This window comes from Mizuhopecten yessoensis, unplaced genomic scaffold (assembly GCF_002113885.1).
Source record: "Mizuhopecten yessoensis strain PY_sf001 unplaced genomic scaffold, ASM211388v2 scaffold11041, whole genome shotgun sequence".
NCBI lineage: Eukaryota > Metazoa > Mollusca > Bivalvia > Pectinida > Pectinidae > Mizuhopecten > Mizuhopecten yessoensis.
The window spans coordinates 914383-932402 of NW_018408849.1; the positions used below are offsets into that span (position 1 = coordinate 914383).

General features: G+C 36.8%; 1 protein-coding gene across 1 annotated transcript in view; it reads left to right on the forward strand.

Annotated features, from left to right (window-relative positions):
* Nucleotides 1-18020, forward strand: part of LOC110464907 (oxysterol-binding protein-related protein 1-like) — a 126459-nt gene that overhangs the window by 69168 nt on the left and 39271 nt on the right. The window contains exon 16 of the mRNA XM_021520374.1: nucleotides 5956-6031. Within this exon, the coding sequence (XP_021376049.1) occupies nucleotides 5956-6031 (76 nt within the window). The remainder of the gene's footprint in view (nucleotides 1-5955; nucleotides 6032-18020) is intronic.

Sequence of the window (18020 nt, forward strand, 5' to 3'; positions counted from 1 at the left end):
GCAGTATAAACTTGACTTCTGCAAGGCAACATTTTGTTTATAACAAGCTCTTCATTTTAGTCTTGTTCAAAATGAACATACATTGTACTTTGAAATTTTCCCCCATAATAAATTTTCTTTGTCAATAGAACTCGAGAAACTTTCTGAATTCTTTCTCACAGTCTTATGAAAAAATAAATAACTACAAATTTCTCTGGGAAACATCGAATGGTTATTGAATGGATAAATTGGTTATGTTTGGGTCATAGTCTTGACAGCTTTCAATTCGGCTCTCGGACTTCCTGATACGATACAAAACAGCATTGACCTCAACCAAAGGGACGAAGTAGGAAAGGAATTAAAGATGGGTTTTATTGCGCCAGAAGGGTCTGGGGGGTTAGTTTTTATACTTGTCTCCGTGGTGGTTCATTATAGACATCGACTTATTAGGACGCGGTGTAGAGGAATTATGATTGTTAGTGGAGCACTCGGTTGGATTGTTTCCGTACTGGAAACCCAGTCATCCTCTCGGAAATAACATTTATATGGCTAGGGTTAATAGTTAATGGCTATACTGTCCATCAGCCAAGCTTTTTACAAGACAGGATCGCTAATGTTTCCTTGGTACCACAGAACTGAATCCAATTCCAGGGCCCCTGATCAGATAGGCTTGGACCAATACAAATATGTACAGGGACATAATTCCAGGATCTATATTTGATATTGTATTCCGAAAATATCATATAGTTTGTTAGAAATGTATTTTTGTGTCTAATCTTGATAAGAGTCAATACAATCAAAACTGAAGCATGTATGGCTCTATTTGTATTGCCTTTACTCTGTTGATGGGACATTATTTTATGGAACAGAAATATGTTTTCTATGATGGTACTTGGACAATTTTTACGACAAAGAATTGGAAATTCTATATGTACAACTTATAATAATCATTGTACTCTTGTTGGCCTCTTGCTAGAGGTGTTTATGCAAGAGGAAACAGGTGTACTAACCGGGAATGCCGATAGTCAAACTCGCACTTCAAATTAAATTCACCGTTACCCAAACTTCGTACGATGTGTCCGAACTATCTGAAATGTTGATAAGGCGGTTTTGAACTATAACCAGACAAACAGTTATTGTTTTTATTGTTAAAAAGGTGTGTTCAAACTATCCGCCTATTCCAACTGACCGGAGGTTTACTGTAAGGTCAGGCTATCTGAAATACTGGTCTTCATCTCTGTTAATATACATGATTCCATTGTATGTGTTCTGTAGTGAAACCTGTAGGATGTAGGATGATGATAATGAGAGACAGCTAAGCTAGCAGCCAATGGAATGGGAGACCTGTAGTCACAGATAGTGTAAACTCAACACTAGATCACTCTGACATGGTATATATAGGGCTGTGTTTTTGTTACGAGGATGTAATAAACATCTAGAACACAATATTCTGGGGAAACTCCAACAATAATGGGTCTACTTGGGAATCCTACTGAGAAGTGTATGATAGCCACATGTAGAGATGTATGTACACAGACACTTACCACAGAGCAGGAGAGAGTGAATGACTGTTTTCTAACAAATCCCTGGGGTAGAATTTGTCCTCGACCTTTATCAGTCCGCCAGGCCTTCTGCCCAATATAAGCACGTAAACGGCTGATTATTGTCCCGAAAAGGTTATGATGCTGTAATGTGCAAGTGTTTTTTGCCTATTATTCATTACATACTTTACAGTGTATGTGTGACTCAGCTGAATTGATCAACTATCACTTCAGATCCCACGGAACGACAATGACATTACACAGTTCAAAATTAATCAGGATAGATACGTTTGTAGAATTGCTGGTTGCATGTTCAACTCCACCACTGTGAGGAGTACTATAGTCCCTAAGTGATATGGTCCAGCCAACAATATTAACGTACAGGTTAAATTATGTGACCTCAGTCTGCAGGACCCGGTTTATATATTTCTCGCACCTCAGACAGAGATATCCCACGTCATACCCCATGCTAGATTTTTCTGTCTCGTCTGATCTGTCTTGTACCTTTACGTGACATGTCGCGGAAATTTTACGCTTCAATGTATTCATCCGCCCGTTAACTGCTTGAAATTGACAATTTGCATTATAAATGTTCTGTTTTGCCGTTTATTTGATGTTGTAGATAAAATATAATCTTCACTGTGAAAAATGTTGTAATCTATGTAAGGACGGACTATGTTTTTTACGCGGAAGCATTCAAATGTAGCCGAAGTAGTGAAGAGGTCATCATCATTTGAGGCCCAAGGCGGGATACTTATAGTTTTTAGCAAAATTGAACAGTTTTTTTCAAAATAAAAGTTGCGAGAAAAAAAATTAATTACCTGTAACTGAGCAAGATCGCATTATCTTAGTCTCAGGCTAAGATTCTGTAACATCCCAACCTCGGTTTACGCCTCGGTTGGGATTTTGTTACGAAATCTTAACCCTCATCTGAGATATAGATTTTATTAGTCACTACATCTGGTCATACAACATCTGTGTTACACTTCCTGTTCAGCTGTGGTCCATTACATAATATATGTATTACTTAAGGCAAGTGTAAAATATTCAAATTTTCATTTGGCTAAATACATCCCATGTTAATGTACCATCCAATTAACTATGTCACTGTGACCTATATTTTCCACTTCACTTTGACTTAATATTGGTCAGACATTGCATAAAGTTTGAAAAAGCAACAACAACAAAAAGTGGTTTTCCTACAGTAACAATAGTTTTGCTTATTTTTATGTGAAAATGGGTTGATGTGACCATTGTTTAGGGTATTATAGAGTTGAGAGTCGGTGGGATGTTGTAAAATGTCTCTTCCTGGTAGAGGTCATGGGTGAAGACCAGAGGGTATATTAGAAGGACTGTTCCTGGTAGGGGGTGGAGAGTAGAAGGGGAATTGAGGTCAGATATGTCCATTAATAACTCCTAGATATCAATCACTCTGGTACAATCCTACCATGAATTCAGTATCCCTAGCCGATCAGTGTGAGGAGCCGGGCTTACAGAGTCCAAGTAGTGAATGTCAGAGGTTCTCCGTCGTCAGGATCAATATCCCACTTCCTAAGATATTGATTATGAATATGATTGATGTATTTCTTTCTGGCTTTCATCCAGTAAAGGACATGTCATTTTCCTAAAGACTTATCAGCACTTTTGTATATTGACTAAAATGTTTTAATTGATAAGAAAAATAATCCTTTATCCTGTCTATGTAAGCCTTTGTTCGACTGAGTGTAAACTTTGTGACAGATGGGCAATGTTTTGATCAATGAGTCATCAGACCTTGATAAATAGACACGGTTATATAAGTCGATATTACAGAAAAATATTTAACATCAATAGTAATTTGCCAGTTAATATTAATCTGCTAAAGTGTTAATGTTGGACAGTTGTGGTTGTACAATGTACTTAATGTGGTGATGAAAAGATGCTGCTGTTTTATATTTTGAAACTGATTCTATTCACTAATAAGCACAGCTGAATGAAGGTAATATGTGTCAGTTATATTGCTATGTACTTATAATTGATCCAGAGCCTCATTCATTACTTGCCAACTTTTTGAGATTTCCATTGGGGAGATTCTGCACTCTCAAATTTAAAACCTAAATAAAATGTGTGTATATATATGGAGTCTAGAGACAAAATAATCCTTTAAAATGACATATTTTGAGTTGTTCTTTCAGATGAAATCATTCGATCTTAGAATATATAGGAATAGTTTAGCAAGCTCACTGGTTGAAAATGATGAATTGGGTCCAAAATCTGGAGTCTCCCTCCTAAATAGGGAGGCCGGTTGGTGGTGGCAAGTATGTTTTATTGTCGAAACTGACCAATACAAAACAGCCAATTCACAATGATTTTTAAAATAAATTAAAAAATATATTAAAATTTTAACAACTTAAAATTTTACAAAAGATCAGATTTATTTGTTCCTAGATCATGTAAAAATCCTTACACATGCAGTTAAATAATTATGAGCAATTTCCGGGATTGAAAATTTCTTCCCATGAAAGATCTCAACCAACTGAGCCTGATCACATTATATATTCAGAGGCTGTTTTACTAGCCCAGACTGTTAAGGAAGGAGGTAAAATATATAAGTGAATCCAACCTTACAATGTATATTAATTTGCAAAAGTGGTCCCACAGCTGCTTCCAGATATTTCCCCTTTGAATGAAATCTGTTTGATAAGTGGATGAGCTTAATGTAGAGCAATATGGGCTTATAATCACAGGTTACATAATATAATAAAGTGTGACCAGACAACTCGTGATGTTATGGTAAAACTCAAGTTAATTCGAATAGATGGGAATTCGTAATTCGAAACACATATTTTTTCCCCAAAAATGATCTCTCAAGTGATTCCATTGAACCCTGTTTACCCGCATTTCTGATTGTTCAAATTCAAAATAGGAGTACTAAATCAATATTGACCATATTAGCCCAACCATATCTATTGCAGTTCCGTAGAAATGCACAAAAGAATAATTAAATTTAATTGTCTTGTTAAATAATTGCCAATCCTTTTACTTGAGTCCGAATTTACAATAAGATATATATGTTGGTCCTTTCCAGGTCTCATTGCAGGATAAATGGTATTTATGGTTGATTTACGGCCTGTATGTCTCGTTTACCTCAACACAGGATGAAGCCAACTTTTTTATGTTTAGTACAGTACCTTCTATTTGTAACTTTTTTTGAGACATCATTTATGGTAAAATTTGAGACTATAAACAGTGAGTGTGTGTGAGTGAATGACTGAGTAGGCTACATTTATAATTTAGTGATTACAGCACTATATATTTACCAACATGTGTACATAAGCATAATGATGTGGTGTTTAGATGTAATGAATAGATAAATGGAAGTAAGATAGTTGCTCCGTGTTAAGCCACTTAAAACCGATATCTATCATGCAAATGTGTATATATATAGGATCTTACATGTCAGTTTCCATAGGCGAGCTATAATGAAATATTTGTGACAAGTTTCATAATTTTTATATGAAATGAAAACGTGTGTAAAATACTTTTTATCACATAATCAAGATTTGCGGCATTTATTCGTGAAAAACGACAATTTTCATGCAACCTCGAAATGTAAAAAGCAGCCATTTTGACTCCAGCGAGCAGTAAGTCTGTGACGTCATGTACTTGTCCTAGCCGTGACGTCACAATTGAAACAATTGATACCTACAGCCAATCACAGGGCTGATAGGTCATATTACATGGGTTAACACGCAAAAAAAATATGACATGGGTATATTCACTGGATAACACAGTTCATTATGTGATAAATAATATATGTATGATGATACGTACGTGTAGACATTAAGTTCCTTTTTAGGGTTTTGCATGAGGTCAAGGTCAGGGGAGGTCACTGATTGTTATCTTGAAAAGCTTTCAGCTTTTTAACCATCGCAACATAGTGACTTTATTTTCCAATAGATATAAGTGATAACCACTAGTTATAAACAGGTACATACATACAAGTTCAGGTTTCAGGATGCTGCAGTCAAGGTCAAGGTCACAGTGTTATGATAGATAAATCTTTATTTTCCAATAGATATAAGTGATAACCACTAGTTATAAATAGGTACATACAGGTACAGGTATGACAGGCCGCCTTATACAAGTTCACGTTTCAGGATGCTGCAATCAAGGTCAAGGTCACAGTGTTATGATAGATAAATCATCAGCTATACATAAAGTGTTGTACATGTATATTACATGAGTTCTGCCGATTTGTATTGTTTGTGATGCCTTGTTAGTTCAACCTCATGTTTATTTTAATCAAAATCTCCAATTTGATGGTGTTGTTTAATGTTATCAACCTCAAACATGAATCAATATGGTGTTTCTTTTATTCGTCCTGAACCGTTACAGAATTTTGTTGTTACTTTTGAAATATATGTGTAATTTGATTTGTTTTGCTGTGTTTCAGGAGCCGGCTTCCTGTTCCAATGTTTGACCGGAATGACTTCAGTATCTGGAGTATACTCAAGCAGTGTATAGGCAAGGTAAGATTTGTAGTGTTGATCACCATATACTTCAGTGATTCTAATGTACATATTCACTCATTCCCCCCTGAACTTTCATAATGAACTATTCCTACCTTTGAAATGGAACAGTTCAAAAGTGTCTGCAGGGGTGAATGAGTTATAGAACAGTCATATTTCATAATCTGGGCTCAAGTAATCCAGGAGACTGGCTATAGATATATCTGGACATTTATTCTTCGGAACATTTTCCACGGCAGTGGCCTGACAGTAGTAATTGCTAATCAAGGAATTTGGTATCCAGAAGATTTTTACAAGAAATTACATTCTGAGTAATCTGACATTTTACTATACTGATAGCAATTGCCTGTGGCAAAGTCAGATTGGGTCAAACATTTATACATGTACATGTACAGCTCAGCAACTTTTAACTACATCATCATAGATATTATAACCTTGGACATTTCTAAATTGTGACCAGGCATAATAAGGCTTTATGAAATCTTGTTAACAGCTATTTGAAAAAATGAAAAAAAAGTGTATATTCCCTAAAGAATATCACATGAATAAATGCAAGTCACGATCTGAAAAAGATTTCTTTCGCCCAGTATCATCCCAGGTTTAAGAGATTCAGCAGTAAACTTATACCAATTGGATAAGTTCCAACAACTTGGAATTATTTTCAAATTGTTTTATGTCAATTATTGAACATTATTTTCAAACTTAACATTATATTATACTGTACATGTGCAAAACTTATTTGAGGAAAATACATATTGTGATGTTCTAGCTAGCATGTCCAAATTGTAACATTTCAATGAGACAGTAAAATGGCTCTTATATAAGTGCTGCATCATGATTATATAATCTGTGGACATGTACATGTATATATATATAGTGTGTTCATTTGGCCTCAGCTGTTGGGAGGATGTATATATATGGCGTAGACTCAAAAGCAAACTATACCTGTATTAATGAAGATTGAGTAAACCAAGATACCTGGTAAAAGTAAACTTCAGATAAATCAGATAAACTCAACCAAGGTAAAGATAGGTAAAAGTAAACTTCAGATAAATAAGATAAACTCAACCAAGGTAAAGATAAACTCAAGGAAGATAAACTCAGGAATTTAAGATGAAGTTAATCAAACAAGATTATATCTGACGGATGGTTTCAACACAAAATTGGGGGCCGTAGTGGCCAAGTGGTTATTAAGGCGTCTGACATTCTGCTACCACTAGCCCTCCACCACTGGGTCGCAGGTTCGAGGCCTGCATGGGGCAGATGCCAGGTACTGGCCTTATAATTAGGTCGGTGGAACTCCAGCTTTCCTCCACCACCAAAACCTGGCACGTCCTTGAATGACCATATACATGCAGCTGTTAATTTATATATAGGATGTAAATCACAAACAAATAAAAATCAACACAAGAAGAAAGCCTGTTTAATCATATATAAATCTGTCACTCAATAAAGATTAAAGCCTTCATAAGACAAGTGCTATATTAGTCGGAGAGCCATTGGAGTTGTACCATGTGGTAAAGATTTGCAGACTGCAAGCTAATATAGTGTGTATATACACACATCGGTACCATATCTGTGTATATATATGCTCTTCGTCAATTAACTGATAACCACTTGTTTGATAAAGATAATTACTTGGTGTTAACAGGTACTGATTAGATTATCATAGTTGTTGTAAGCTAGATGAGGAGGTTTAAGGGTTACTACGTATACTGTACAGGCTGTGTATACGTATAGTAACATCTCTAACTGAATTTGATACTGGAAACCCATGTTTACATATTTCATCTGTGAGTATTTGAGGGATCAGATCCTCAGAAATTGTGTTCTATAAAATGTTCCTTATCTAATACAATATTTATTTGTCTTTATATTTCCATGGGAGGATATTAAAATTCTGAGTACGTATCTAATAAGGCATATTTGTGCATTTAGTGTATTCATTTATATATCTAGTGTATATATATGTGTGTGTGTGTGCATTATGTAATTGAATCTGTTCAGATAGATTAGGTTGTTAAGTGTTTCTATATCAGAGAGTATTGCAGGCCTGTGTGTGGTATAAGTGTTGGTTTATAGGAATATTCTAACACCTGTTGTCTTGTGTATATAATTTACCACTTGTCCATCAGGGTATATCTACAAGTACTACTGGTAGGTGTACCTTTTGGTTGCTTTGTAGATTAGAGCAGTCTGTACATGCTGGTATGTTCATTTTGAGAGCTATAGGTTAGGGAAATGCTGGTAGGTAGATAAAATTGATAGATGCTACTTAACCTGTAAGTATATAAGTCCAGTGTATGTTTCCAGTCGATTCTCTGGTTGAAACTGAAGAAGCCATTTGTATAGAACTATACTACCACAGAGCCTCCTTGACTTTGTGTTATTGCAACTACCTGCTTTTAGTTATAACACAAGGTAAGTTGTATTGAATATGGTATGGCATTTATGTATGTAATCATCTTTAAAATGAAAATGTGTGATCCGTGAAGAGGTTCCACCAGTGCAAATGTAATCTAGGCTATTTTAGTGTGAGAACTGTGATCATACAAATTTTAATTTACAATTTCAGTCTGCAGTTTCAAGGTGCTACCATATTTATCCTGAAAGAAGTCTAGCTGAAGGTTAACACATAATTTCTGTCTCAAAATAGATGGGTGGAAAGCTTAAGGATAACAATAAAACACTTGTTGGCATTTCTACTGAACTTCAATAGATAGGGTGGGCTTATTATCAGGCATGGGGCTTATTTTACAGCACTATCAGATCTGGTCATAGATTACCTGATACACTGACAGAATGCTGTACACTGTCAAATTGTCTGCAGTTTGACCTTAAATCATAACGTCAGATTGTGTTCAGTCGGTGTTTGCCTACCTTATCATTTGTATACCTCCTGCAAACAAAGTTTGGGGGGGGGGGGTATATAGGAATCACCCGGTTATGTGATAGATGGGAATCCCCCTGTTTGTTTGTCCATGAACCTTTAAAGCACAATTGACTCTACTTAACTGTTTTTTAGATTTTTTTTGTAACTTGGCACAGTGGAGGTACATTAAATGTGCATGGAGAAAGAAATTGTCCATTCAAATTATTTTTTTCTGGAGTTACAGCCGTTAAAACTTTAAATTTCTGTTCCAGAAACCTTGTATGATGGAATATTTTGTAACTTGGCACAGGGAAGGTACATCATATGTAAATGTGCATTAAGATAACTTGATTGGATTATTTTCCTGTAGTTATGGCCCTTGAAACTTTAAATATCTCCTTCAGGGACCTTGTAAGCACAGCTCCTTCTTAACTGTGTGCTTGTGAGCTTGCTCACAGTTTCTCTAGTAAGAGCCAAGTGGGTGCTTAAATCTTTTTTTTGTGTCTTTTTTTTGGCCGAAGAGTTATAGATGGTTTTGTGTTTTTATAATCACTGCAGTAACGTATAGATTGTTGTAGCTCTGTTTAAGGAAAACTTGAAGAAATCAGGTAACAAGTGGTTCTGTTGCAAAAAGCAGGATATTTGTGTTGGTATTGGCTCTCTTATGTAATGAGCAATGATCAGTGTTGGATAGGAGGTGTGCACAGATTTATATGATCTGCACGTGCACACGTGTGAAGCGCAACACCAAGAGTGTGAAGGCCGCAACACCAAGAGTGTGAAGCGCAACACCAAGAGTGTGAAGCGCAACACCAAGAATGTGAAGTATTCAAAGTGTAACTGCGTCGTAATTACATAAACAGCTGACCAAGGTCATGCAGCAGCATGCCACACCAATCTAAGAGGCCGGGAATTAACGTATTTACATTTCAACAAGCAATTGTTTCGCAATTGGACATATATAAATTGTATAACAATAATATTATCAATTTTAAATATAAATTCAAACAAAATAGTAACTGATATTATATACCTTAAAGATCTGTGTCACAAGATTTGATGAAGTTATAGGATTAGAATGAACTACATCTGTCTTCAGGCTTGTTATACAGCTGTAATCTGAAAAGTATTACAGTGTTCAAAGTACAAAGATCTCTCTTTTTTTCAATTTAGTTAAGTGATTTATTCATACAGAAATAAGGAAAAGAAGTTTCTACAAGGTTGTACTTGGGTTTTCATCTTCCTGCACACCTGTATTGTACAGAGCACTGCACACCTGTAATTTGTACAGAGCACATATGCTCGGGTGTCCAAGCTGCAGGAGACTAAAACGATGACATGTAACACTGAATACCAGTATAACACTGTGTAGATCTAGACTAGTACTTCGCACTCTAGTTTTCCTGGTAGTATGCATGCTTGTTTTCCACTCTGTCTGTGGGTTTTACAGAAATCAATACCGGCCCAAAAATTGAAGCAAAGGACTAGAAGATGGAGTACATACTGGTTTGGAGAGATCTCTTTCATCTTCTGTTCAATTGTAACTAGGGACAGAGACCTAAAGTAAAGGGACCGCCGACTCCCAGTGGCGGGAAAATATGTTACTGATTTCGCAGTGCCCTCACCGGGTGTCATACAATATCAAGGCCGATAACTCGTACCGTCTATTCGCCATTGGTAAACACTAGAGTGCTGTCGATAGAAATTTTGTTAAGCATCGATTTCACACAACATGAATTAAACGAACTGTTTGAGGTATGTGTGTTATTCTAATATTATATTCCCACACCTGCAATAGAAAAAAAGCAATACCTAAAGCATTATTCGTGGTCAATAACATAATGTTCACGAAGCAGCCGAGTCGGCTTTTTCAGTTTTTAGGCTGTAGTTTCACTTTCACTTCACTGGTCAGGTGCCGTTCTGGTGATAACCTCTTGTGAGAACATTCGCCTATTTTGTATGTCAATACTTGTCCACAATATATTTGTAATCAATGTGCCTTGTATGTATGCTATGCTATGCAGTGAGCTGCACCCACATGTACAAGCTGACAAGTACACATGCCGTGATGACGATGGTTCCCTTGTTGACTCACTCTCTGGTTCCGGCCCGGGTCCTGGACAGCAATATATATATCCTAAACCTTCTTGGACACGTCCCGTGTATACTTTAGGCCATGTTGCTTTATGTTTTCAAAATTAATCATAAGAATAAGAAAGCAGATATTAATAATCAGATTATTGTTTTTATTGCACATAATCTCATAAATTTATAATATGAAATTAACGGTAACAACTTAAATATAACATTTTTGTCTTCTCACTTATTTTTTATTACATACAGCTTCATACTCAGCCTCTCACAAACATGTGACATCATATAAAATTATAATAATGTAAACAAATGAGTCATTACAATAACAAGTACCGTGTCATTATTTGGAGTAGATAGATATATTTTTTAAATTAAATAAAAACAATTAAATCACGACCACATGTTTACCTATATTACACTTGTCACTGTGCAGTGGATTCCACTAAAATTGCATACAGGTCTGTTAATAACTTAATAGTTTTTTTTCTTTAATTATTTTAACTTATTTGCATATTTTGGTGTATATTTCTGTTAATAACATATTTCTGTCAATAAAATATTTCTCTTAATTGCATATTTCTGTTAATAAATTCTTTTCGAGGAAAATATAATAAAATATAGATCTTAACAGCCAGTCAGTGTATTACGGTTAATTGCAAATTTCTCATACATTGGCATTATGTGGACTATCCAAAATAAGAAGAATTTTCTGGTTTTGGTGCTCGAGTCTACACAACAAAATTCACCTCTCTGTGCTGCAAATAGTCAAATGGTAATTTCAGATATTTTCCACCCGTACAGGGGCGGATCCAGAAATTTTGAAACGGGGGAAGGGGGCGAAGATTTGTATGTGTCACGGAGGGGGGCTGTAAGCAAATTAATATGGCATAAGTCGTTTTTTATGTACAAAAAAAATCCTGAACAAGGGGGGCAAATCCACCCTTGCCGTATAGTATATAATAAAAGATTTTAATATTATAATAATAATAATGGACGTTATTTACCCTCGGTTACCATCTTGAGCCATCAGCTCTTTTTGAGAGATAGCCGAGCGGGAATAGTATTTACAATATTTACAGGAGACGGGGAATTTTATTATTTACACCTACACAGGTTTTTTTATGATGGAGGAAACAGAAGGACTGAGAAAACCATCATGTCACCAGAGAGATCTAGCAGGAAACTCTATAGACATACCAGGGCTCGAACCTAAACACTATATCGGTCTATTGCTCCATGGCGGTCACGCACCACTGAACTACCTTGTCCATGCATTATACCACCGAGCCACTGGGACACCCGAAATATTGACTTTTGAAAGTATACATAATTACATATCTGATAAGTGATTTATTAATTGACCTGTGAACAAATTCCTGGTCAGGTCTGTATAGTTGCACGTGAACCTTATTATCGCTAAAAGTCAATAATTGTACTATAATGTTGTATTTGCACAGAATTATAAATAACAACATTCCAATTACTTTCTACATGTATCTCTATTATGGCAGGAATTTGAATCAACCACTGATCCCGTCGACGACAGCTTGCCCAAAGAAAAAGCGAAAAACATAGTGAAAGTTGAACGTGACTTAGTAAAGAAAGTCATTAACCTCGTCATAGTGGACCCCATTATTCCTGACAGCATTAAGGAGACAATAAAATCTAGCAACCGTAATTATTACTGTATACTGGGAAACGTCTGCCCGGTATTAACTTTTGCCCACAATGGTGAACACAACACTAGGAGTAGCGTTTGACGACAAAGCAATGTTTTATATATATATAGACGATGGCAGTGGGTAAAGAGGTATGGCGGAAAACTGCCCGTATTTCCCAAAGTCGGCATTTATGAAAACGGGGGAAAAAAAAAAGGAGTAAAGCATTCCGGGTAGCAAAAATGCATACAAAAGATACAAAACCAATTGAATATGAATTTTGAAACTGCTGAGAAATTAGGTATTGCTAATATGATACTGCAAATATAGCCATATACACTATATCTATGAAAGTGATGGGGTTTCCCGGACTTAAAAAATACTTTCAACACTTTCCCATCCGAGGACCAACTTTTGAATAAACTTTTTGTGACCGTGATGTAATTTGCAAAAACAAATCGTATTACGGAAAAGTGGTCCTCCTTTGGGAAAGTGCTCAAAATAATGGAAAACAGGGGTGATCAAGTTTCTCTAAACTGCGACCGGTGTTTCTCGGGTTAAATAAGTTTGTAATTGCCAATATCTATATGTTCTATGTAGCCGAATGTGTAACGCAGTTTACTTGCGACTAGAAAATAAACGGTGCAGGTTCGAATCCTCCTTCAGTTATTTTTTTTTTTAAAAATTTAGGCATGTGATCATTTTCCTTAATAAGGCAATAGTGGGTTTTTTAAATCGATGGAAAATTTTGTTTTCATTTTAATAACATACCTATTGATTTATCAGTTTTGTTAGTAATAATTTCTTTATTATTTAGTGCGACATACTTTTATCGAAGCATGTCAACAAATCCCTGTACACGTGTACAGTACAGCTACGCTTTGTAGGTAAGACTATTTTTGATGAAATTTATGAATTGTTTTACCCTCCAACTGGCAATAGTAATTATGTCAAGTGCTTAAACACCAACAAATAATGCCGAAATACCAAATATGTGGTCTGTTTACAATTATCTATTCTTAGACACGGGATTCCGATATTGCTACCTGTATAAAAATACCTGAGGACGCGTCATAACAGTGCACGGTTGGATGCGCGGTATTTAAATATTATAAAATTATACAATATTAAAAGAAAAAAACAATCATTGTATTTTATTTTTATAATCCTAAGTTATTCATCAACAATTAAACAAATCATATTTTGATATTAAACCTAGACTTTTTCAATCATGTAATAGAAGGCAACTTGGCTCAAAATGGGCCGAACAAATGTGCATGCTGTCAGGATTAAACCCCGAATCACACCGATTTACGGCTGCTATCAATGGTGACCGCCATTCTGCATCTTTAGGAAAGCCAAAGTAATTAGTACCCTGTCCTGTTTTCTTACTGGAGTTGGTACAACCGACCACACAACAGTGTTTGCCACCCATTGTTTTACCCCTGGAGCAAACCGGAAGTTGCTTCCTATACCACCCGGTGGGGGCGCTGCGAACATCGGGAAGCTCCTTGGTTGATTATAGAGCGTGACGTCATGGAGTCGGCGGTCCCGTTAATTTAGGTCTATGCTAGGGATGATGAATCGTAACTTAGGGATGAGGTATCGATGGAATCCCGCAGCCAGTGTATCAGTTCTCTCTGCGGACTCTATACAAGACTCCCAAGTCTGATAAGCGGGTGTTGCAAATTGTCAGGCAAACAAATATAAATAGACACGAAGCGATTTACAAAATGCTCAGTTTCAATTGGAAAGATAAACAAAGACGTTGTGGTCGATTGCCGTCATAAAGATAGTGTTCTGTTATGGGTATTTTGATTTCTGTTTTGTATGTAAGAGATATAGATTGTCATGTTTCAATTTTTCCATTTTCTGTGTATGGATTTTTTGTGAGTTTGTTCCTTTAGTGAGAAGACGGATGAATTGCTGGATTTCTTTTCAAAAAATATAAAGTGGAATACAGTTCAAGGTTAATCACCACTTTATCGATTTCAGATTCTTTAAAGTATCTCAACACTGGCCATCATGGGACAGTAGCTTTTGTTATGTGTCATGATGATAAAAGTGTGTGTGATTTTTAGGGAAAATTGGCACTTTGATTTATTTAGAATTATCTCTACCTGTTTCCATGGTAACAGTTGGTTTTAAGGTAATACCAGTTAATATGAACAGCAACTTTCATTTTAAAATGAGAAAGTTAAGCAGTTATCTTTAAAAACAATTTAAAATAATGATGTAAAAAATACCAGCCATCATTAAAGCCTAAAAATGATGAACTGACATGTAACACATACATGTTCTATTGTACCCTCTGCTGAATGTGTCTCATGTGTAAACTCCAATTATTTTGTAATCTTCTCTAAACTGGGAGAAAATATCATCTGTAGCTCTAAAACCTTGTAGTGTAATAAAATTTATTCTATCCGGAAAAAGTGTGAAATTTAAGAGAGAGAAACAGATCATGAAAAAATTTCAATTTAATTCTAATTCTAATTTAATTTACTCAAACATTCAACATAACGTGAATTATTTTCTTCTGTGTCGCTGGAGAGTCAACAAGGGAAGTGCTGGGATTAATATTTCGCAGGATAATACCAACTCTGATGGGTTGGGGTTTTTTTGGGAAGAAAGTTACTAATACATGAGTTTTGTGTTAATACCGTATTTCACTCCTGGATTGAAATTGGCTAAACTTTCACAGATAATATGGTCATATTTAATCTGATAAGTTGTTTGCATTTTAAACCAGGGAGATTGAGGCTCTAAGGCTTGGTGTTAAACTACGTATTATACCGCTGAAAATGTGTTTGGGGCCGGGAAAAATAACGATCGATGCCAGATCCAAATATGGGAGTGCATTGATGGCAGCCATTGACTACTGTGTGATTAACGGTAAAATACGGGATGATTACTGACAATTTAACGAGCAATACGGTGGAAACAGAGACAGCTAGTAAAATGGGGCATAACGTTAACGTGGTGTACGGTAATGTGAGGCACGGAAGATAATTCTGTACCACAAACTTTATAATGTTAACTAGTTACGCTTAAATTAAACCTCGCAATACTGCCGTCACTTGTCCATACAATTGCTGGTATTATAGAGGGATTTGTTTGGCAGTGTGTCAAGGGAGACATGTATAAAAGAATTGTTATGAAAGGGGACCTTGAAATATGATGGTGTTATACGAGGTGGCAATGCAATGAGTGACATTATAAGGGAGTGTTTATTGACACAATACAGAAGGTTTCTAAAAGCGCTGGAGGTCTCTCTGACATTATACAGAAGGTTTCTAAAACCTCTGGAGGTCTCTCTGACACTATACAGAAGGTTTCTAAAAGCTCTGGAGGTCTCTCTGACACTATACAGAAGGTTTCTAATACCTCTCGAGGTCTCTCTGACACTATACAGAAGGTTTCTAAAACCTCTGGAGGTCTCTCTGACACTATACAGGAGGTTTCTAAACCCCCTGGACGACTCTCTGACACTATACAGAAGGTTTCTAAAAGCTCCGGAGGTCTCTCTGACACTATACAGAAGGATTCTAAAACCTCTGGAGGTCTCTCTGACACAACTCTCGAGGTCTCTCTGACACTATACAGAAGGATTCTAAAAGCTCTGGAGGTCTCTCTGACACTATACATAAGTGTTCTTAAAGCTCTGGAGGTCTCTCTGACACAATACAGAGGGTTTCTAAAACCTCTGGAGGGCTCTCTGACACTATACAGAAGGGTTCTAAAAGCTCTGGAGGTCTCTCTGACACTATACAGAATGTTTCTAAATCCTCTGGAGGTCTCTCTGACACAATACAGAGTGTTTCTAAGACCTCTGGAGGTCTCTCTGACACTATAAAGGAGGTTTCTAAAAGCTGTTGAGTTCTCTCTGACACAATACAGAAGGTTTCTAAAACCTCAGGAGGTCTCTCTGACACTATACAGGAGATTTCTAAAACCTCTGGAGGTCTCTCTGACACGATACAGAAGGTTTCTAAAACCTCTGGAAGTCTCTCTGACACTATACAGGAGGTTTCTAAAAGCTCTTGAGGTCTCTCTGACACAATACAGAAGGTTTCCAAAACCTCTGGAGGTCTCTCTGACACTATACAGAAAGTTTCTAAAACCTCTGGAGGTCTCTCTTACACAATACAGAAGGTTTCTAAAACCTCAGGAGGTCTCTCTGACACTATACAGGAGATTTCTAAAACCTCTGGAGGTCTCTCTGGCACTATACAGGAGGTTTCTAAAACCTCTGGACGTCTCTCTGACACTATACAGAAGGTTTCTAAAAGCTCCGGAGGTCTCTCTGACACTATACAGAAGGATTCTAAAACCTCTGGAGGTCTCTCTGACACAATACTAAAACCTCTGGAGGTCTCTCTGACACGATACAGAAGGTTTCTAAAACCTCTGGAGGTATCTCTGACACTAAACCTCTGGAGGTCTCTCTGACACTATAATACAAAAACCTCTGGAGGTCTCTCTGACACAATACTAAAACCTCTGGAGGTCTCTCTGACACGATACAGAAGGTTTCTAAAACCTCTGGACGACTCTCTGACACTATACAGAAGGTTTCTAAAAGCTCCGGAGGTCTCTCTGACACTATACAGAAGGATTCTAAAAGCTCTGGAGGTCTCTCTGACACTATACAGAAGATTTCTAAAACCTCTGGAGGGCTCTCTGACACAATACAGGAGGTTTCTAAAACCTCTGGACGTCTCTCTGACACTATACAGAAGGTTTCTAAAAGCTCTGGCGGTCTCTCTGACACTATACAGAAGGTTTCTAAATCCTCTGGAGGTCTCTCTGACACTATACAGAAGGATTCTAAAACCTCTGGAGGTCTCTCTGACACTATACAGAAGGTTTCTTAAAGCTCTGGAGGTCTCTCTGACACAATACAGAGGGTTTCTAAAACCTCTGGAGGTCTCTCTGACACTATACAGAAGGTTTCTAAAACCTCTGGAGGTCTCTCTGACACTATACCGAAGGTTTCTAAAACTTCTGGAGGTCTCTCTGACACTATACAGGAGGTTTCTAAAACCTCTGGAGGTCTCTCTGACACTATACCGAAGGTTTCTAAAACCTCTGGAGTTCTCTCTGACACTATACCGAAGGTTTCTAAAACCTCTGGAGGTCTCTCTGACACAATACAGAAGGTTTCTAAAACCTCTGGAGGTATCTCTGACACTATAATACAGAAGGTTTCTAAAAGCGCTGGAGGTCTCTCTGACACTATAATACAGAAGGTTTCTAAAACCTCTGGAGGTCTCTCTGACACGATACAGAAGGTTTCTAAAACCTCTGGAGGTCTCTCTGACACTATACAGAAGGTTTCTAAAACCTCTGGAGGTCTCTCTGACAC